Source organism: Hypanus sabinus, chromosome 1 (genome assembly GCF_030144855.1).
Source record: "Hypanus sabinus isolate sHypSab1 chromosome 1, sHypSab1.hap1, whole genome shotgun sequence".
NCBI lineage: Eukaryota > Metazoa > Chordata > Chondrichthyes > Myliobatiformes > Dasyatidae > Hypanus > Hypanus sabinus.
In genome coordinates this window covers 74,535,745-74,558,384 of record NC_082706.1, presented here as the reverse complement: position 1 = coordinate 74,558,384, position 22,640 = coordinate 74,535,745, and the positions used below count along the sequence as shown (strand labels likewise).

Here is a 22,640-nt window from a genome sequence, read left to right as displayed (position 1 = left end):
GGTGATGGTGGTGGAGGCAGAAACGATAGGGTCTTTTAAGAGACTCCTGGATAGGTACATGGAGCTTAGCAAAATAGAGGGCTATGAGTGACCCTAAGTAATTTCTAAGGTGGGGACATGTTCAGCACAGCTTCGTGGGCTGATGGGCCTGTATTGTGCTGTAGGTTTTCTATGTTTCTATGTTAGCCACTTTGCATCTCCAGAAGCCCCTCATCATCCTTGTAGCGCAGTGCCACCAACTTTTTACATCAAGCAAAGCTGAATATGTGACATTTGGTCCCCTCATCTAAATCACTAATATAATAGTGAACACTTGGGGTGCCAGTAATGATCTTTGTTGTACTGCTTATCGCAGCCACCCGTGATACAGATTTATTTATCATTGTTTGATCTTTTTCTATTCAGTTAGTCAAAGAACACCAACAGACTTATCAGACTTGGCTTTCGTTTCTTAATCAACACTGATTCAGCTAAACCCTTTACTGCCTACGAGTGAAATACCAGAGGATCAAAGTGTTACGGTGTATGAATTACAGGAAGCTAGCAGGCAAGACCAATAAAGATTCAAAATACATTTATTATCAAAATATGTATACAGAATACAACTCAGTTTTTCTGGCTGCCTGCGGGAGGGCGTATCTCAAAGAAACACCATGGAACCTTTTCAAGAAAACATCAAACCACCCAGCATGTGAGAAAAAGGACAAATTGTGCAAATGGCAAAACGCAAGCAAATAACACATAGAATGTCAGACATCAAACCAGCAACTCAGTAGTATTCAGTTTAATTCAGTTCAGTGTCACATCGCGGCCCTAGCCTACTGCAAGTAGTTAAGCCAGCAAATGGCATTTTGCCCTTCACTGCAAATGAGTCAAGATTTAAAAATAGTGAGGTATTGTTGCAATTGTACAGGTAGTTGCTGAGGTCTCACCTGGAATATCAAACACAGTTTTGGTACCCTTACCAAGGACAGCACAGCCAGGAAGAAGCAGATTAACTAGGTTAATTCCTGGGATGAGAATATTGTCATAATGCAAGAGACCAAAAGGTTTTGGCCTGTATTCCATGGACTTTAGAACAATAAGCATGCAATGTTATTCAAACATACTGTGTAAAATCCTAGGGGGCTTGACAAAGTAGATGTCACAGTGTTTTCACTTGTGAGAAACTATAAAATTAGCGGGCCAGATATTTAAAACTGAGGTACACAGAATTTTCTTTCTTCACAAGGGTGGTAAATCTCCGGAATCCTATGCCCAACTGGTGGTGGCAGCTAAATCGTTAAGAATATTTAAAGTAAGAGTGGATAAATATTTCATAGATACAGTGGAGGGATATGAAAACTTACACTGTGGGGGAATTGAGGCCAGCATAAATTTCAAATGCTGGGCAGGCTTGAAGGCCCACTCTTATTTTGTAGTTTTCTTGTCTACTTTCTTTTTAAATCCTTGTTACTACCTTCTCAATAATAGATTCTAGCATTTTCTTACAACTGATCTTCTGCTAATTGTTGCAACACAAAAAAAAATGCTGGATAAACTCAGCAGGTCAGGTAGCATCGTCGCAGGGTCTCAGCCCAGAATGTAAACTGTTCATCTTCCCTTCTTCCATGGGTGCTGCCTGACCTGCTGAACTTCTCCAGTGTTGTGCGCATGTGTCAATCCAGATTTCCAGCATCTGCTGTTTCTATTGAATCAGGCTCACTGATCTGTTGTTTTGCTCTGTCTGTTTTTATGAAACAGTTGGGTAAAAAGTAGGGCCAGGTCTATCATGAGTAAAGCCCTCCCAACTAATGAGTTATCTATGTGAAATGCCATCTCAGGAAAGCAATTTCCACCATCAGGGATCCCCCCCAGGTCATGCTCTCTTCTCACTGCTGCCATCAGGAAGGTGGTACAGAACCCTCAGGACCCACGTCATCAGGTTCAAGAACAATTACTACCTCTCAATCAGGTGCTTGAACAAAAGGGGATAACTTCACTCACCCCATCACTGAAATGTTCCAACAAACAAAGAATATATTTTCCAAGACTATTCATCTCATTTTCTCGATATTTATTGCTCATTTATTATTATTATTTTCATTTTTTCCTCAGCTCAAGATGGTAAAACCTAATGCACAGACATTGCCAAGCACACTTGTTTGTCAATTCACAGTAATTTCTGGACCATTCTACTAGTAATTAGTATTGTGGCTTTCTGAAGAATTACGTAGATATTACTGTGTAGCCCTAGTTGTTTAAAGCTATTGTGTAGTGCCTTTGGGGATGACACTTCCCAATCTTTCTCCAAAGCTTTCCAGTGCATATTACCATGAAGGCAGATATACAAAATATTAAGTTCTCTGCCATACCCCTTTAATTAATCCTCAAACTTACTTTGCCCTCAAGCTTCCTGCTTTCCTGACAACATTATAATCAATTTACATTTTGATCTAACACAACTCCTATTGATGCTTTGTGGATGTTTTAGTCAGTGAGTCAAGATATAAAATATATGAGCAGGTGGTGATTCCAGAACTGTCTATAACTTTACAGTGACTAATTTGCTCCATCATTACCATCAGCCTGGCTCCAAAACAACCACAGCTACAGAAAGAACATTCATGTCCAGGGTCTTGAGAATTTCACAAAATAAGTCAAAGTCATAGATCTGGTCAGCATGGAGCTTGGTTCAACATGAACTTGCCTTTGTCTACCTGTAGGCACTCCTTCATCTTAATCCCAGCTCCCAGCACAGACTTTTATACCTAGACACTTCTTGTGATCATCATTGACCCAGCTTCATCCACTCTCTTTGGCAGTGCATTCCAGGACCTTTTAGTAGAAAATGGATCCCTCATATTACCTCTAAATTTCTTCTCCATTAGTATATATGTTTTATCATTCTCTCAAATGGAAAAAAGATTCCTGCAGTCTGTTCTCTTCATATCCCTCATAATTTTATATAACACAAATATGTCTCCTGTTAACGTCCTCTACGCTAGGGAAAACAGACGTAGAGTCCCTCGTCTCACCTCCAACTGAACTGCTACAACCAGACCATATCCTCTGAATCTCCTCCACACTATTTCAATGCTATCACATCCTTCCTAGAGAATTGTACATAGTACTTCAGCTGATTTCTTACGAAGTTGAAGCACTGCCTCCCTACTTCTGTATTCAATACACAAAGGAACGCCTGCATCCCTTATGCCTCCCAAATCACATCATCTATCCATGTTGCCATCTTTAAGGATCCTTGGTCTCGTACTGTAAGGTCTTTCTGTCTCTCGGTACTCCCCAAGATCCTATCATTCTTGGTGTATGACCTAGCCTCATCTATATTTCCAGAATGAAACATTTGTCTGGATTAAACTCCATCTGCCATTTTTTCAGCCTCAGACTGCCTTCTACATCATCAACAACTCTGCCAATCTTTGTGCCATGTGCAAATTCCTTATCAATTTACTGCTCTGACAACCTTGTGACTCCTGACAAACAAGAATAACACAATGATGGTGCTCCTGGTTTCTCCACCAGCACAAAAGAGGGATGAACTGAATAAGAATCACTAGGAGAACTTGAAGCTAAAGTAAGTGCAAACCCAAGACATTTTTGGATTGGAATTGCCATCAAATTCCAAGGAAAAAATAAACACCGAAACTATGGTTTCACAAAAATATCTAAAGAACAGATAATAGGTGGAAAGAGCACATGAGATGCAGCAATCATTAATACCACCATATGTGCAAATTCTTCAGCTAAATCTCAAATGCCCAAAGGCCAAGCCTGCTGACTGTCAAGATTGGAGATCTTATGTAACCAGTCAAAGTCCAATGGAAGGGTTGTTGGAAAAATTTCAAATTCAAGACTCTGCCCTACATGCAAGTGCCCTTATCTCAGCTCCATTCCACAAAGCAGCATACTGCCACTAGCCCAGGAGGAAATATCATCCCCACCACAGTTGAAAAGCTTGACAGATAGGAACTTGTGATATTAATTAATTCATTACCTCATCTCCCTTATGTAGGAATGTTGAAGGTACTACCATCTTTAGAATTTTCAAAAGCAGACAATTCAATTGCAAAGATTCCAGAGAGATATCCCTACTGCCTAATATGCAAGAAGTCATTGTAATTGGCCAAGCAGCCTCTCCCCAGAAGACAGTGCAGATTGTTTCCATTAGAGATACAAAGGGCGAGAGTATTACCATGTGACAGGTCCCTAAAAATGCAGCAAAAATCAATTTATCTAAATGAAGGATTGTGGATCACTGTTCTTAAATTTGACTCTATTCTATGTCTGTTATGTGATGACATCCAACCTATAATTCCAACCAACAGCTACCTCCAAATCAATCTCAATACAAACCAGAATCAACCACAGCAATAATTATTCCAACATTCAATCTTTTTCACTTCAGTAATGCATTTCAAATCCAACAGTTTTTCTATTGGAGTGAGCCAATCTACAGGACAAATTGTAAACTGCTGAATCGTTGTTGCCTCCACTCGAGAACAAAGAGCACATAAATGGCCACAGTTCTGGGTAATCCTTGATTTGTTTGCTAAGGGGATGAGCCTTACACTCAATGTCAGCAGAACAACGGTCCACTAGCAGCCAACCTTGTTGCACAACACAGTCCATTGGAGAACCCTGGGAAACATAGCTCATTTCCCATATATTCACTTCTTTGAGAGGGTAGAAGTTTAGTATATCCTTTGGTTGGCTGAGAAATGAGAGATCAAAGAGGGAACTCAAATTACTAGAGTTGCTGCCAAAGCTGATCTCCAAAATCATCCAAGTCCATTTGAAAGATAGTGAACCAAGTCACTGTCCTCTCCCAGGCCATGATTCCAACAAGACTCAGTCACCTCTAATCCATTGTACCCTCCTACAAGTTCTATCATTACAAGAGATAACCAGAAAGACAGAGAAAACACTTCCCTGATGTTTTCAAGTCCTTCCTGAATTCATCAACATGGGTATCTCTGAACAGTGACCTCTCAAAATGGAGATGGCACTGAGAACTTGAGTTCTTTCATTCAGAGCATGTGGGTGCAAAGTGAAAATAGCAAAAGAAGTGCACCACCTTCCACACTATCCACCTACCCGCCTGTCAAGCACCTGTGGCAGAGTCTGCGGATCTCTAATAGGCCTCATCAGCCACCTCAGAACTCACAGAACTGGAATGGCAGCAAGTCATCCTGGGCCCCAAGGAACTGCCTGAGAAAGAGAAGGTAAAATTACCAGGGGCCAAGATATAGTAAGTAGGAAGAAGCTGTTTCCTTTAACAGAGTGATCAAAAACCATGGGAAAATCTTTAAATAACTGATATGAATGGGGAGGAGATAAGGAAAACTATTTTCACTCGTCAGGTGAAAGAGGGCTGGAACTCACTGCTTGAAAGGTTAGTATAGATTAAATACTTCATCACAGAGATCAACTGATTTTTGGGCAGCAGAGTAGTACTATTCGTGGTGCAACAGTCCCAGAGCTCTACCGGTCTGATGCTCCATTGGTGGAGTTTGTACGTCCTCCCCATGGTTGTGAGAGTATTACTTGGGCTCTCTGCTTTCCTCCCACATCCAAAAGGTGTGTATCGTTAAGTTAATAGTTCCTGATAAATTATCTATGGTACAGGTGTGCAATTGGAAAATAAATGGGGGGGGGGGGGTGGCTTTAATGGACGCAAGTGAGAGAAGAGATGATAGGAAAAGCTAGTAGGGTTTGCTGCGAGAACTGGCATAGACTTTAATGAAATGGCCTACTTGTATATCATGAGAAAATATGACATACTCACTGCACTGCACGATGGAGCAAACAACAGAGATGAGAGGGTTTCTCCTACTGTTTTTCTTATGTTAGATTCCCAATATCTCTCATAACTACTTGGACATGAACTTGCAAGTGCTGGCAGATGAGATTAGGTTGGCTGGCTCTTTCTTTTCTCACATGGACAGGATGAACAATATGGAGTTTGATTTTGACATGCGTATCATAGCATTAATTGCAGAAGAAGTGGCAATTCACCAGTTGCCTAGTGAAAGGTCAGAAAATAAAATGTCGGAGCCTTCATTCAATAGATTGTAGTTTGCAGAAAGGGCTCACTGAGTCACTACCAAGTGGCTCTAAAGAGCATCAATCTGTAGACCTCTCTCAGACCCTGTGGCTCCAACCAGTGTCATTGATGTTCAATATTAGCCAACTAGCCCACAGCACTGATATTCATACTGAGGTGAAAGAGTCCACAGCCACTTGAGCCAGAGCAATTTGAAATTCTCCTCTGAGGCTATCTCCAGGCTTTCCTGGATACCTCCAGCAACCATGCTCTAGTTATGAAGTTAATGCCATGTAACAGACAATGGTCAAAGATACACGGAAGTCAAGTTGTATAACCAGTGGACCTTGAATGCAAAATATCATGAATTTAGAAATTTAGTTTTGAATGTAAATTGTAACTTTTCCAATATTGCCAAAGCACACATCTGTTCAGGTGAGCAATGAACTTCTGCAACTGTTCATGAGCTTTTTTACAGATTGCCTGGGCAGAAATTGAATGCTAGTAGAGAAGAAAGAGACTGCAGATGCTGAAATCTAAACAACCTGCTGGAGGAGCTTAGCGAGGTGAGCAACATCTGATGGGTGGTCAGGAACTGTCAGTCCTGATGCAGAGTTTTAGTACTAAATGTTGATGATTCCTGTTCTCCACCACCCCCACCCCCCCAAACATGCTGCTCAACCCACTGAGCTCCTCCAGCAGGTTGTTTATAGGTGCAGAAATAGATTATCCCACCTTCAATCAGGCTGTGATATTCATTAAAGTCAGGCTTTATCTTCTACCAAGTACCATCTTTTAGCACTCACCAATACCCTCAATTTCCTATCTCTCCTTTCTTTAAAGTTACAGCAGGTGGCCACACTCACAATGTGTTTAATTAAGTCTGTTGATAAAATCTACATGGTAAGATGATCTGAAAGGTTATCTGTTATGAAATGGAATGCAAGATGAGCTAGCCAATTAGATACTAAATTGACTTGGTGGAAGGTGGCAGAGTGTGGGAGTACAAGGTTGTTTTTCCAGCAGCTCTATGTGTTCTTCATGACCAATGCTCTTTTTCTCAGTACAGAAATTGTGGGGAAGAATACAAAGTTCAATAATGCCTAATACTTCTTGGGAGATTTTTAACACTAGGGACATCTGTGGAATACACCAAACAACTGTAGAATCGGACCAAAGGTCATAAAAAGAAGTCACTCAATGTAGCAGGGTGAGGAGTCTTCTGCCTGCTAAATTATGTTCAACCACACAAGATTAAGAAAAGTCATTGACTGCTAAACTTCAAAATGGCATCAAATCAGAAATGCAAACTAAGTGACATCAAACTCTGTCTGCTCTTCATTCACTGCATGCTTCCCAGTTCAGTCAGCTCTACATACACATACGTACCCGTATGCTGTGGATATTTTGGAGATCCCCAAGTATGCACTGAACTAAAAAAAAGAGGTGTGAACTGTTGAGTCTTTAATATTTCAGTAATATTTGGGTAATATTGTAAAAGTATTATCTGATAAGCACCCTTTGTTGTTTACATGATTCATTATGGGTTGTATGTAAAACTACGTGAATGCAATATGTTATTATGCCACCATGTCATATATGCGTACCTCACTAAAGCGAAGCTAAGTAGACGTGCTATTCCCAGGCTCCCATGTTTTTCTTTTGATTAATTTCCAGAGTTACAAAACATATCAACAACAACTCTAAATATTTTGCTGCTATCTCCTTTAAGAAGACTCCAGAAGGAATTCCCCTCAAGAGTCCCCAAATGATACAAATGCTTCTGGAGTGGATCACTAACCATAACAGACACAAAGATAACATAGAGATTACAGGCTATGAAATATTATAAGGTCTTCCTCTGATGGCTTGTTTCAGCCTCATTATCAACAGGTGGGAGTAAATGCAAGACAAAATCTTTATTAGTTTCCACCATTTGAGATCAATCATATCGTTATGATTATTTATTTAGAGCAGGGGTTCCCAACCTGAGGACCACTGAGTCCCCAGTTAAAGCTGGGGTCCATGGCATAAGAAAAGGTTGGGAACCCCTAATTTGGAGATCCAGCAGGGAATAGGCCCTTCCAGCCCAATGAGCCACACCGTCCAGCAACCCACTATTTACCCCTAGCTTAATGACAGGACGATTTACAAAGATTCGCCTTTGGAATGTAGAAGGAAACTGGAGCACCCAGAGGAAACATATGTGCTCACAGGAAGGAAGTACAAACTTCTTACGGACAGCATGGGAATTGAACTCTGACGTCTCAAGCTGTAATAGTATGATGTTAATCTTACTCTACAGTGGCATCCTAAAATGATTATGAAATCGTTATGCTTACAAGTATGGAAACAGGCAGAGCTGGGGGCAGTAACAAGTTGGAAATCAGCATACATTGATTTGCAAGGAAAACAGTGGCCCAAAGTGGTCAGTTTATCAGTAGTAAGATTAACACACAAACTTTCACTGGTAATACAAGGAAATATGTTAATTCAGATTAATCAGCGGATTTTCTCCATGTTGGCAGTAGTGGATGAGTAGAGAGATTTAAAAACTAAAGTGAGGAACCCAGGAAAAGATCTAATTGTGATATTACTTAGGAGGCTAAGTGTCTTTACCTTAGGAGGCTAAAATAGAAAGGGATGATTCGATAATATTAGGAAAGAAGTTGTCCTTAGATTCATGAAGATGATATTGAACCTAAAACTGTTAAATTATAAGAGGTCAAATTATAAAATAATATTATACAAAGAGGGCTGGCTTATGTGGCTACTAACAGACTATCTCTCAAATTTAAACTGTACCAGAATAAGGAAATACTTGATGTTGGATAGTTCTTCTTCACCCAGCCATTGGAATAGAGAACCTTTATTTGCTCTTGATGGGAAAAGAGATTACATCATGTTGTTATCTGGGTAACATCCAGTCTATGAGATTCTGGTTTGATTGCCTAAACAGGCTAAAGCATGGTCCATTTGTTTTTGCCTAGGTATTACAACTTCCTTTGCTTGCCACCACCAAGAAATAGCTGGACACATAATGCTCCAGCGATTATGATGATTCAAAGTACTAATTCTTTACCTGATTGCCATTTCCATATATTTATATAACTTATTTATTATTTCTTCATACAGATTCGTAATTGAGCTCCCAAATATCCAATGACACATATAGAAATAAATTTTAAAAATAGTGTTCCAGCAAATAAAACTGAACTTTTGGGATGTCATACCAAAAATAGCTCTGCCACGTATTAGACCTATTTCAGTGATTTTCTAGAATAGATTCCAACACTGATTTTTGGGATCTACGGTTGGCAGTATCCAATTTAATACTGACGTAACTCAGAATTCAACTGGCATAACATCAAACCCATTGCTATCAACAACCCAAATGAAATGGTACCCATTATACATCTCCCGAAGAGCAAAGACAAACAGCAACTAACAATTAATCTCAGGCTCCAAACTGCAAACATTTCATCTTTCACCAATATTTTGTGCCATTTGCAAAGAAATTCAATGTTCACAGTAACAACACATCACAAACACCATAATATATAAAGCAGAGATGGGGAGGGATGGTGATGGTGAAACTTTTACTTTATTTAGAGAAACAAGTCCTTCTGGCCCACTGAGCTATGCCACTCAGCAACCCACCTATTTAATCCTAGGACAATTTACAATGACCAATTGACATATTGTTATGTCTTTGGACTGTGGGAGGAAACTGGAGCGCCCAGATGCACACATGGGAAAGACCTACAAACTTTCTCACAGAATCCTGCTGGAAATGAACTCTGAACTCCAACACCCTGTGGCGCAATGACACTACCATGGCACCCAAATAATTGCTGGAAAACTGAAATGTTGTTTTTTTTTGTCACTCAACATCTGCAGTAAGGGAGTGCATTAAGGAGCAGAGGAAAGGGTAGCGTCATAGGAAAGACTGTGAGGTGGGGGGGGGGGGGTGGTAACAAGAGACCAGGCCTCAGCCTGGAGAAGGTCGAAGGATATGGGAAGACAACAGATTCAAAGAATGATCTCTTTAATCAGAACAGGAGTAGATTATTTAGTCCCATGTAACCATCCCATCACTCCGTAAGAGAAATTTGGATGGATACATGGACAGTAGGGCTATGGAGAGCTATTTCCTCGGTGCAGGTTGTGGGAGTAGGCAGTTTAAATGGTTCAGCATGGACTAGATGGCCCAAAAGGCCTGTTTCCATGCTGTACTTTTCTATGGCTCATCCTTCACAAGAGAGGTATTTTCATAGAACATAGAAGAGTGAGGCACTGGACAGGCCATACAGACAATGCTGATGTTGATGCCAATTTATATTAAATGTCCTCCTCCTGTGTGTCATCCATATCCCTCCAATCTCTTTGTATTCATGTGTCTGTCTTTAAACCATTTAGACGCTACCAAACTGCCTGCTTCCACTATTATCCTTGGTAACCCATTCCAGGCTCTGACCACTCTCTGCATGAAAAAGTTGCCTCTCACATTGTCTTAAACAACTTCTCCCTCCATCATTAAAGGCATGTGCTCAGGTGCTTGACATTTCTACCCTGGGGAAAAGATCATCTACCCTCATATACCTCTCATAATTGTAAAAAAACTTCATCAGGTCTCCTTTCAGCACCCGACACACTAGGGAAAATAGCCCAAGTTCGTCCAAATGTTGCATATAGTTCATACTCTTTAATTCAGGAAGCATCCTGGCAAACCTCTTCTGCACCCTCTCCACAGTGTTCAGATACTCCTATAACGGGGTGTCCAGAACCGCACATAGTACATTTGCCAAGTGTAGTCTGACTGCCTTTATCTGCACATCTGGAAGTCAAGCTGTGGCATGACTTGATGACCTTTCTACTCAATACCCTCACCAATAAATATAAGCATGCCTACACCTTTATGCCTTATCAACTTATATAGCCACTTACAATCCCCAACATCCCTCTGTACCTCAATACAATGAAAAGGTCTATCAGTAATTGTATACTTCCTTCTTTCTTTTGACCTTTCAAAGTGCAATACCTCACACTTGCCCAGATGAAGGTTCACCTGCCTCTCTCTGCTTATATCTGTGACTGATCTATATTCCACTGTGTTCTTTGATAGTCTTTACACTGTCTACTATTCCACCAATCTTGATGTCATCTGCAAACTTGCTAATCCACCTATTTACACTTTTATAGAAATCATACAGATCATAAACAACAGAGGTCCCAGCACTGATTCTTGTTGAACACCTCTCATCAGAATTACAGCCTTCCAACTGCATTCTCCGTCTTCTATAGGCAAGCCAGTCCTGAATCTGAATTTGCAATCACCCCGGACCTCATGCATCTATTTGTTCTGAATCAACCTACCACAAGAAAGCATTTCAAATGCCTCAAGTGTCCACGACTGTAGATAATGTCCACTCCCTTTCCCTCTCTGAGCTCCTTTATCATCCTCTCCAAAAACTCCAGTGTGTAAGGCGTTACATGCCTTGGACAAAGCTATCCCAAAGCAGGTCATACCTTGCCTGATGTGAACAAATCCTAACCCTCAATATCCTCTCCAGAAGCTTCCCTGTCACTGACATGAAGTTCACTGGCCTATAATTACCTGGGTTATCCCCATTTCCTTTCTTGAACAAAGGCACATTTGCTAGTCTCCGGTCCTCTGGGGCCTTGCCTGCTGGAAATCAGGACACTTATTTTATCAGTATGACTAAGAAAGTAAGATCTTTGTCAAAGTTTTCTTCATTCGATTCTTACGATATTCTGGGATATATGTCACCAGGCCCTGGAGACGTAGCTAGCTTAATGTTTTTCAGGAGAGCCAGCATTACACCCAATCTGTAAAAGTACTAACATACCTTCACTATACTCCTAATCCTTCTCCTAGGTAAATACTAAAACAAAACACTCATTTATTACTTGCTCTGACTCTAAGCACAAATTTCCTCTTTTTTCCTCAAGTGGAACCATATCGTCTTCCGAATTATCCTCTTTTTCTTAATATATAATAATAAAAGGCATTGGTATTCTCCTTGATCCTGTTCGCCAAGGACATTTCAATGCCCCTTCTGGCCTTCTTAATTGCCTGCTTGAGCACTTCCCAACTATCCTTTTATTGCCCCGGGGTCCAGTCTGGTTTTAGCTTCCCCAATCTTACAGACAGAAAAGTAAGACTGAAAGGAAGGACAGAAATTGGCGGGCTGTAAAAATGTGGTGGGACTGATGGGCTCAAATGTATTTTTTTCACCTCTAGGAGCATTATGGATAAGGAGGATGAACTTAGAGCTTGGATCAGAACATGGAATTACTATGTTGTTACCATTACAGGGACCCTGTTGACTAATTTTAAGACCTTTCGGTTCACCCAAGATTCCCTGGCTTTATCACCCTTGTGCTTACTTTTTACTGAAATATACTGTTCCCAAATCTGATCAGCTGATCTTTAAATGACAGTCTCATGTCAGATGTGGACATATCTGTCAGCAGCTGCTCCTAATCAACAAGCCATAGCTCTTATCTTACCCTGTCATAATTCACCTTCCCACTATTCCCATCTTCCCAGCAGATTCAATTATACCCTTACTCATAACTATCTCAAAACACAACGAGTTGTGGTCACCCACTCTCAGGTCTGCCACCTGGTCTGACTTATTACCTAAAACCAAGTCCAGTATGTTGTCACCTCATGGGCTCTCTAAATGCTGTTTCAGGAAGCCCTCTTGGATCCCATTTCTTCTAAACTTCTAGAATTAAGGATATTCCAGTCCATTCTGGGGAAGTTAAAGTCCCTCATGGTGACAACCCTGTTGTTTCTGCACCTTTCCATAATCAGTCTCCCTATCCGTTGCTCCATCTCTCAGAGGCTATAGGGGAGCCCGCAGTATTATCCTAACAGCATAACTGCACCCTTTTTGGTTCTGAGCTCCACCCAAATTGCCTAGGTGGACAAGTCCTCCAGTGTGCCATCTGAGTGCAGCCCCTCCACCTTCCCCCTCTATCACGTCAAAAACAATGAAACTCAAGACCATTGAGCTACCAGTCCCACCCCTCACACAACCAGGTCTCCATAGTAATTCCATGCACTGACCCAGGCTGTAAGTTCACGCTCCTTATCCATAGCACTGAAATAAATACAGTTCAGCTCTTCAGTCACACCACCAGCAAAACTCCCACTGAGGATATTAGTTCTCTTCTAATTCGGATACAAACCACCTTCTATGTACAGGTCCCACCTGCCATGGAAGAGAGCACAATGGCAGCACAACGATACTGAAGCCCTTCCTCCTGCACCAGCTCCTTAGCCACATTTTGAACTACACTGCACATCTATTTCCTACCTCACTGGCCAATGGTATTCATAATAATCCAGAGACTTCAGAAGTCTTGGTATTTAACTTTCTGCTTACCTCCCTATGATCCCTTTGCAGGACTTCATCCTTGCTCCTGCCTATGTCATTGGTACCTAAATGGACCACGACCTCTGGCCAAATGCTCTCCCCTCTCAGAATGTCTTGTATCCACTGTGAGGCAACACACTATCCCTGGAGTCTTGACTACAGCCACAGAAACCCCTACCGGTACCCTTACTATTGGGTCTCATCACCATCTCTCTGCCTGACTTTATCCTTCCCTTTTTTGCCTGAGAGCTGGACAGTGTGGCATTAACCCAGCTGCTGGTGCTGGCCTCTGAAAGGTCATTCCTCCAACCACAGTATCCAAAAGTGTATTCCTGTTAATCAGGGGAAAGCCACTGGGGAATCCTGCTCTGTCTACCTACTCCCCTTTCTACTCCAGGCGGTCACCCGTCTGTCTGTGACCTACACCTGAGGTATGACCACCTCACTAAAACTCTCACCTATGTTGTCCAGAGAACGTCTGATGATCCGGGATACATCCAGCTCCAATTCCTTCACTTGATTTGTCAGTAGCTATAGCTGGGTGAACTTCCCACAGATATCGTCATCAGGGAGACTGTGAGGTTCCCTGACTTCCGACATCTTTCCCTTAAAACAATTAGGGAATTCCCTAACACAATTAGGGAATTTCCCTGATACAGCAGACAATTTCTCCTGGTGCAGAATCCTATTAAATTACTAACCTGCCCATTGGAAAGCAGGTTATTCAATCAGCCTCTATTCCAATTAAGCCAACCTACTGTTTTTAACCTTATAAACATATTTATACAATCACAGGCAGACTAGGTCAGGTCAGATATTTATAAGAATTTAAAATCTTAAAACTATCCATACATTTGGCATACATTATTGATCTACAGAGGTAACAGTTCAGAGAACAGAAGGAAACACAATAATATAAAAAGCCACTATGGAGAATACAAATTCACAGACAATGCAATACCACAATTGAAGCAACTTGGCTTTCTAGATGATCACTGGCATGAAACACTAAAAGTACACCCACAAGCAAGTTGTTATAAAAGCATGCAGAGATTTAAAAAACACAATATGATGATTTCAGTGTAGCTTTCTAAACAAAGGCAAGATAACACCTACCTCCCAATCTTTTAATGTTGATTCACTGATGGAATACTCGCTCATTTCAGACTCCTCGTTCCTTGATGCAACCATGAATCCTGGCTCCTTCGATGACTCTCCGGTTTCATTGCCATACATGTCACGAGACCACTGTACGAAGAAAACATACAGGTGGTCCGCCCTGCAAAACAAAGGGTCCCCTCTGAATAAACTGCTCTTCTGGTCCACTGTACCAGATGGTAGAGATTGACAGACACTTGCTGCATAGCTGCTAAAAAATCAGAATTCAGGTGAGAATCATTCAGCTGATGGTGTTAACAGTCCAAGAGAAGGAGACAGAAGCAGCCCCTTTGAGCCTGCTGTGTTTTCCAAACAGCGAATGATATATGCCCCCCATGCGTTTTCTCTATCTCCCTTAACAATACATGACTGATTATAAGAGAATGGGACTGACAGCTTGAAATATGTGATTACAGGATTTTCAGATAGAGGGTGAAAAAGAGTAAGGAGACAATATTAGTTGAGAAATAATGGTTTGTTGCAGGTAAAATAATATATGTTGGAATGATCAACAAATAAGTTTCCATTTAAACATTTTTAAAAAATCATACAAGCATATTTATAACATTCCAGGCAGAATAAAGTTGAATTACATTTTTATAAGGATTAAATATTCGTAAAAGTCCCTGTTCTGAGCAAAACTCACTGCTGCCTGTAAGGAGTTTGTGCGTTCTCCCCATGACTGGGTGGGTTTCCCTTGTGTGTTCCAGTTTCCTCCCACAGTCCAAAGACATACAGGTTGGTAGGTCATTGTAAATTGACCCAGGATTAGGCTAGGATTAAATCGGGGGATCGCTGGGTGGCATGGCTCGATGGGTCGGAAGGGCCTCGTTGTATCTCAATAAATTAAAATAAAAAAAAAACCAATTGTCAATATGGTCAGCAACAGTGAAATACAGGACTACAGATGTAAAAGATTAGAAACGAAAAGGAAGCTACATTGGGTTGAACAAGAACTTACACTGGTGCAAGTGTTGGAAGTGTACTAAAGGTGTCCAAGCAGCTCAAGAAAAGTAACAGCAAATTTTTAGGTAATATTAGGACAATAATAATATGGATTTCAATACACCAAGTGTTAACCGGGATGGAGTCAGTGTGAATGATATAATGGGTAACAGATTTCAAAAATTAATTCAGGAGAATTTCTTTAACCAATAATGCAGCAAGCCCAAAGGATGGAAAGGGTGATGGAGTGGCAATTCCAGACTTTGTTTTAAGTTGGGCAAGTAGAGAGAATTACTGGTGGCAGAGCAATTTGTGCTAGTAATCAAAATTCAGTTCCATTTATATGGAAAAGGACAAAGTTAAAACTGGAGTAAAGGTTCTAAATTGGGGCAAGGTAAATTTTACTGGGCCAAGTGGACTGCAGCTGCTGTTTTATCATAAAAACAGAAGATAACCTAAAAATACTTGAGATGTCAAGCAGCATCTGCAGGAAGAGAAGCAGGGTAAATAAATATTTTTGTCTGGAGATGCTATGTACTAACTTTTTTCTTACCTTTGAAATTAACCTCATCCCACAGATGCTGCCCAATCTGCTGAGCACTTTCAGCATTTTCAGTTTCATTTCAGAATCCTGGTATCTGATTTTATTGTTCATTCTCATTTACTAAATCAATCTCAAGAACAATGGGAGGTACAAGGGATCTAAGATAAGCACCATCCCACAAAAAAAGACTGGGAATATTACATCTAAAGTCCCTAAGATGGCTTGATGTGTCAATGGTAGAATAAAGCCAAAAAAAAAACTGGGAAGCTTTCATTTACACTGAGAACTCAGTATGCATAACACATAGAAGAATAAAGAACATATGTAAGTGAAGCCAAAAGGTAAGAAAGGAAAGCATAAAAGCAAATTAAACAAGGTTAAATCAGAAAATCAAGGATCCATGAACATCAACTGGCTGTAAAGCAACGTGACCCATCCTTAGTCTCTACCCATGAAGATTGAGAGGAGCACAAATTCGAATGGGCATCAGTGAAAGTGAACACACAGCATGCAAGAGAATTCCCAGAAGTGTGGTTCTCCATGAGCAATTCCATAAATGAACATGCTGACTGATGCGGGCAAATTTCCAGAGCAGAACGCACAAAGTTTGCCACACAGCCAATCAGCAACGGGATTTCCTCCCTACATCAATCACAATTGAGTTTCCAAAATGATGTCCCATCAGCTAATTGAAAAATATATAATCCCAAGCATTCGCTGGGTACACCTCAATCAACAGCACACTAACAATGTCCCCTTGCATGGTGACAAATCGTTTGCAAGTAAATTGCAACCCAACCATCAACCAACTGAACCACGCATCTTCTGAATTATTTCTGAAAAAACTAGGAAATGAGAGGTGAAATCATTAGGGGCCATTCACATAAAACCATATGTGAGGCAGAAATGTGGACTAATGTGGCTTACACTGCAGTTAAAGAACAGATTTAAAGTACTGGAGTATTGGAGTTTAAAAAAAAACAATGGGAAAGGGAGCTTCTCTGCAGTGGATAAATTGCCAAACCTCATTGAAGTACATGCCAAACTATTGAGAGGGCACAGAAAAAGCTCTAACTATTTTTCCTGATTTCATCCTGGCCACAGCAATGGTGCCAGAGGAACCGCATTGTTGTACAGGTCAGGAGGAAGACAGAAACGGAATAAATTGAAAAGTTAGTTAATTCCATTTCAGTGGTAGGAAACTTACTGGAATCAATTCCAAAGAAAAAGTATTAAACTGATTTAGAAAGACATAAATTAATCAGCTACAACCAGATTATATTTGTTTCTGTCTGGTTAATTTCACTGGAAATTTTGTGGTTGTAATGAGTGCTGATAAGGCTCTGTGCATTTGAAGTAATTGTTATGATATGAAAGCTCCTTAAAAATTCCATCTGGCAGGCTGGTCAAACAAAGTAAAAGCCCAAGGAATCCAAAAGTGGCAAACTGACTGGGAGACTGGATGAAGGCAGGAAGGGCAGTTTTGTTACTGGAAAACTGTTACCAGTGGAGTCCCAGTCTCAGTGGTTGGTGCTACTTCATGTGATATAACTTAAATTCAAGAGACATTGATCGTGTGGATAGTCAGAGGCTTTTTCCCAGGGTTGAAATGGCTGCCAAAAGAGGGCACAGGTTTAAGGTGCTTGGAAGTAGGTAGAAAGGAGATGTCAGGGGTAAGTTTCTTACGCAAAGAGCGGTGAGTGCGTGGAATGGGCTGCTGGCGGTGGTGGTGGAGGCTGAAACAATAGGGTCTTTTAAGAGACTCCTGGATGGCTACATGGAGCTTAGAAAAATAGAGGGCTATGGGTAAAGCCTAGGTAGTTCTTAGGTAGGGACATGTTCGGCACAGTTTTGTGGGCCGAAGGGCCTGTATTGTGCTATATGCTTTCTATGTTTCTATGACATGATAGTGAGGTTTGCCCATCAAATAGCCATGTGACTGACAGTAGGGAGGAAAGCTTTCAACTAGTGTGGTCAATTGGTCAGGAAAATATTTATTTATTTGTTGAGATGCAGTGCAGAATGGGCCCTTCTGGCCCTTTGAGCCATGCTGCCCAGCTAGGATTTAACCCTAGCCTAATCATGGGCCAATTTACAAAAACCAATTAACCTACCAAATGGTAGGTCTTTGGACAGTGGGAGGAACTGGAGCACCCGGAGGAAACACACGGTCACAGAGAGAACGTGCAAACTCCTTACAGACAGTGACAGGAATTGAACCCCCGTCATTGGTACTGCAAGGTGTTGTGCTGACCACGACAGTACTGTGCCACCTCAGGAAGTGTGAGGAAATGCACTTGGAGACTGATAAGGCAAAGCAATTCATAAATAACATGGCAGGACATGGAATGACATGTGTAAGTGGAGAGAACTTTGAGTGTACTTCCATAGATCTTTAAAGGTAGCTGGAAAGGTCAGTTAGATGAGTAAAAAAGCACATGGGAGTTTTTCCCTAAAAAGCAAAGATGCAGAATTCATCAGGGAATTTATGCCAGAACTATATAAAACAGTTTGGACCAGAACTTCTGTGCCATTTACAGATCTTGTCACACTGCAGAAAACAATCTTTGGGTAAGAATGAAGAAAACGTACATGAAGATTTTACCAAAAATAGAAAATTATAATTTTGAAGTTAATTAGTTGAAGGATTGAAGGGAAGGTATTAGAATCTAGTTGCAAACCAAGGGTAAGGGTTTGGAACTCGCAGCTTGAAATGATGGTAAAGGTAAAAACCCTCATCAGACGCAAAGGTACTTATTTTATTCAAAAGTTTTAAGTTCAGGAGACTTCCGGTAAGATGGCGATTGCTTAGCTGCTCCGAACTTCTGTTCCATTACTGTTGCTATCTTTGCACTAAATGTCTCCATTTTTTAAACCTTAGTCGGGAACTTTTTCGGCACCTCTTACTTGCCTGTGAACACATCTAACTTACAATGTCTAGCAAGAGCTCTAAATCCGGGAGAAAGGAAGCTCCGGCTCTCTCAGACGAGACCCTGGCTGCGCTCGGTCAGCTCCGAGACGAAATTTTAAAGGAATTCAAAACCGCTTTCAAACAGTTGGAGGTCAAGATTGATCAAATCAACGACAAGGTGGGCAAACATGCCCAACACTTATCTCACATCGATTCGACTTCTGAAGATTTAGAAGTTCAAACACAAACAAGAGAAAATCTGCAGATGCTGGAAATCTGAGCAACACACACACAATGCTGGATGAACTCAGGAGGCCAGGCAGCAGCTATGGAAGAGAGTGCAGTCGGCATATCAGGCCGAGATCCTTCATCAGGTCTCCTGATGAAAAACCTTCCTCTCTAATGGGGAGGGCACTGGCAAAGGCAAGTGTTACAATCACTGCTCTTTTTGATACACGGTACATTAAAGGCGCAATGTAAAAGTTTGCAGATGACACCAAACCTGGAAATTTGGCAGTGAAATGGGCAAGTGATATTTAGTGCACTGGAAGTGATTCACTCTGTAAATTGGAGGAGAGGCAGTATAAATAAAATGGAGTACATTTAAAGGGGTTGAGACAAATGAGTGTGGCATAATAGTGCCAAACCAACAAAATAAACTGAAATCTTAAACATCAAATATTTGCATCTCAATCTAGAATAAACTGTTGAAAACTCAAGGGCTGTTTACATGTTGCTCCGTGGAAAATAATGGCAGTAATTCCCAGCACAGTCAGTCCATGGTATTCAGGGATGGATGTTGTCCAGATTATGTCTCATCAGTATTCATTAAGAATCAGTAATGTCAGGAATGCTATGCGCATGCTATACACCAGCTAAACATTAAAGCTTCACTTTATTTGTTACATGTATATTGAGAAGTCCAATAAAATGTGCTGTTTGCAGCAATGATCAACCCGGATGTGCTAAGGGCGGCCTGTAAGTGTTGCCACACTTCCAGCAAAAACATAGCATATCCACAACTTACTAACTCTAACCTGCACAGACAGATCTTTTGGAATATAGGAGAAACTGGAGCACCTGGACGAAACCATGCAGTCAAGGGGAGAACATACAAACTCCATACAGACAGTGGCAAAAATTGAACCCTGATCTACAGACAGTGCTGTAAAGCATTACTCTAACTGTTCTGTTACTGTGCTGCCTCCAGTAGCCTCTTAAGTGATCACTGACCCCCTTATCGCTGTGCAGTTTCGGGAATGCTGAAAAAAGGAAATGGCAACATGAGCCTGGGAGCAGGAACACAGTTTCAGCTAGGATTTTAAAGAGATGGGACAATCAGAAATCCTGGTGGATGAAGTGAATACGTATGGGGAGGTCCTGATTTCTGGAGGCTCAAAAAGCCCACAAATGCAGTTGGCTAGGAAAAATATTGGCTTAGTAGCAACAGAGCTAATGGTAAGCAGTGAGCCAGAGATCATTGAGGTAACGTAAAGCCTACATCCAATTCTTCACACAATTCATTTCCCTCTCATCTCAAGTTTCTTTTGCCCAAGAACATTCAGATAATTTTGATCTCTATGCCTCTGTCTCTGGAGTCAGATGATTGACCAATAACTACTACAAATCCAGTGACTCCCTAGCCATCTCAACTACACTTCCTCCCAACCTTTCACTTGCAAGGATTTAATACACTTTTCTCAGTTCCTCCATCTCCATTGCATCTTGTGATGAGGCCTACCATTCCTGAACATCGAAAGCATCCTCCTTTTTAAGAAAACAGTGCTCCCCCATTGGTGTTGACAGTGCTCTCATCTGCACCTTCCCTATTTCCTATACTTCTGGTCTCACGCTATCCCTCACCTCAAGACATAACAGGGACAGAGTTCCTCTTATCCTCACCTATCACCCCACCAGCCTACAAATCAACTCATGCTCAATGTGTCTGAACTTCGAGCATCTTTTGTCTAATTCTGGACACTTCCCTTGATGAGAATATCAGACCTTGATGAGGATACAAAGAAATGCTGTTGACAAAGGACTTCAGATACATGAATAGAGAAGAAAAAGGGAACATTGTTGTCCATCCAAACAGAAAATAATAAATTCAGTGGAGATATTCCAATTTACAAAGAGCTTTGATCTAGAGAATGTATTTCCATTGACCTGACTGCCACTACCCCAAAACAGATCGAAGAAATCTGAGAAAGAAGCCAGGTATTAGATGAACAGAATTCCAACTGCAATTATGACACATACCAGCAAACTGATGTGATCTGGAATGGGTGCCTAGCTTTTTCGAAGTGCTAGCACAGGAATGATGCTACAGAAATACAAAGACATTTGTCTTAAATTCAGAATACAACATTCTGAATGGCCGAATTGAACATAACCTGAAATGAGGAAGTAATTGGGTGGGTTTCCATTTGTTGTTTGTAATCTACTTCTCTTCCCAAATGATAATATTTAAACCAAAACTACTGCAAACTAAACAACCAGCAAATGAGATCCAGAAATGAGAGGAAAGGAGAAAAATAGAACCACCCAGTATTCTAGCTACTGAAGAAAACAATGTAAATATTTCACAGGGCAGGCAGAATCAGTGACAAGAGAAGCAGTCTTTTTTTGGGATTGACAGCATTTTCCTTTTTCTTTTCTTTTTATAATATTTTTATTCAGAAGAAAAAACAAGATTTACAGAGTGCAACACATAGATACATCTCAACATAAATTGTGTACATTCATATATTGTAATAAAATTGATCAAAATGTTACAGCTTATCACATAAAGGTATACCATTCTGTAATCAAAAATTTAAAGGTAGGTCATACATCATAAAAGAAATTTTTTATATAAAAAAGTCAATCCCCTACCAACTACCAAAGAAAAAAGCTGATGGATGATAATGGATTAATTAGAAAAAAAACATATTCGCTTAAGAAGGGAAGATAGAAATATACATAAAAGTCTGTGCACTGTTAACCTTTATAAATTGGAAAAGTAATTTAGGAAAGGTCCCCAGGTATCATAAAAAGATTGTTTGGAATTTAAGACTGAGCGGCGGATCTTCTCTAAATTTAAATAAGACATAATATCACGTAGCCTTTGAAGATGTGTAGGAGGAGTAGACTCCTTCCATTTAAGCAAGATTTCTCTCCTTGCTAAAAAAAGAGGTAAAAACTAAAACCTGTAGATTAGGAGTATTTAAAGTTATATCTTCATTTGCAATAATACCAAACAAGACAGTAAGGGGATTTGGGTCAAACTGGACCCTACAAAGTTGTGAGAAGGTATGGAATACTTCCTGCCAAAACTTTTCAATTTTAGGATCTCTTGCTTCATTTGACCAATTGTCAACTAAATTTGCACTGCCAAAAACACATTTTTACAGTTACCTTCAAATTAGAGATTTCTTATGTTCCCAATTAACTACTTTTCCTGTAAGTCCTGATAAAAATATACTGGACGATCTTTTAAATTTAAAACCTTTTGTTAATGGTTCTATTACCGGTATCTATAACTTTTTGATTGATTCTAGACAAGACTTTTCAGATGAAATAAGCTTGGGAGGATGACCTAAATTGTCAGATTTCTGATGAAAGATGGAATAAAATTCTTAAACGGGTTAA

At 40.5% G+C, this 22,640-nt stretch overlaps 1 protein-coding gene across 3 annotated transcripts in view; it reads right to left on the bottom strand.

Moving 5' to 3' along the window:
- LOC132394670 (oxidation resistance protein 1-like) overlaps nucleotides 1–22,640 on the bottom strand; it is a 513,615-nt gene that overhangs the window by 57,734 nt on the left and 433,241 nt on the right. For 2 of the 3 annotated variants that reach the window (XM_059971040.1, XM_059971046.1), the window contains exon 11: nucleotides 14,569–14,731. In XM_059971040.1, the coding sequence (XP_059827023.1) occupies nucleotides 14,569–14,731 (163 nt within the window). Of the gene's footprint in view, nucleotides 1–5,094; nucleotides 5,209–14,568; nucleotides 14,732–22,640 lie in introns of those variants that run through there. The other variant, XM_059971058.1, reaches the window with a different exon arrangement.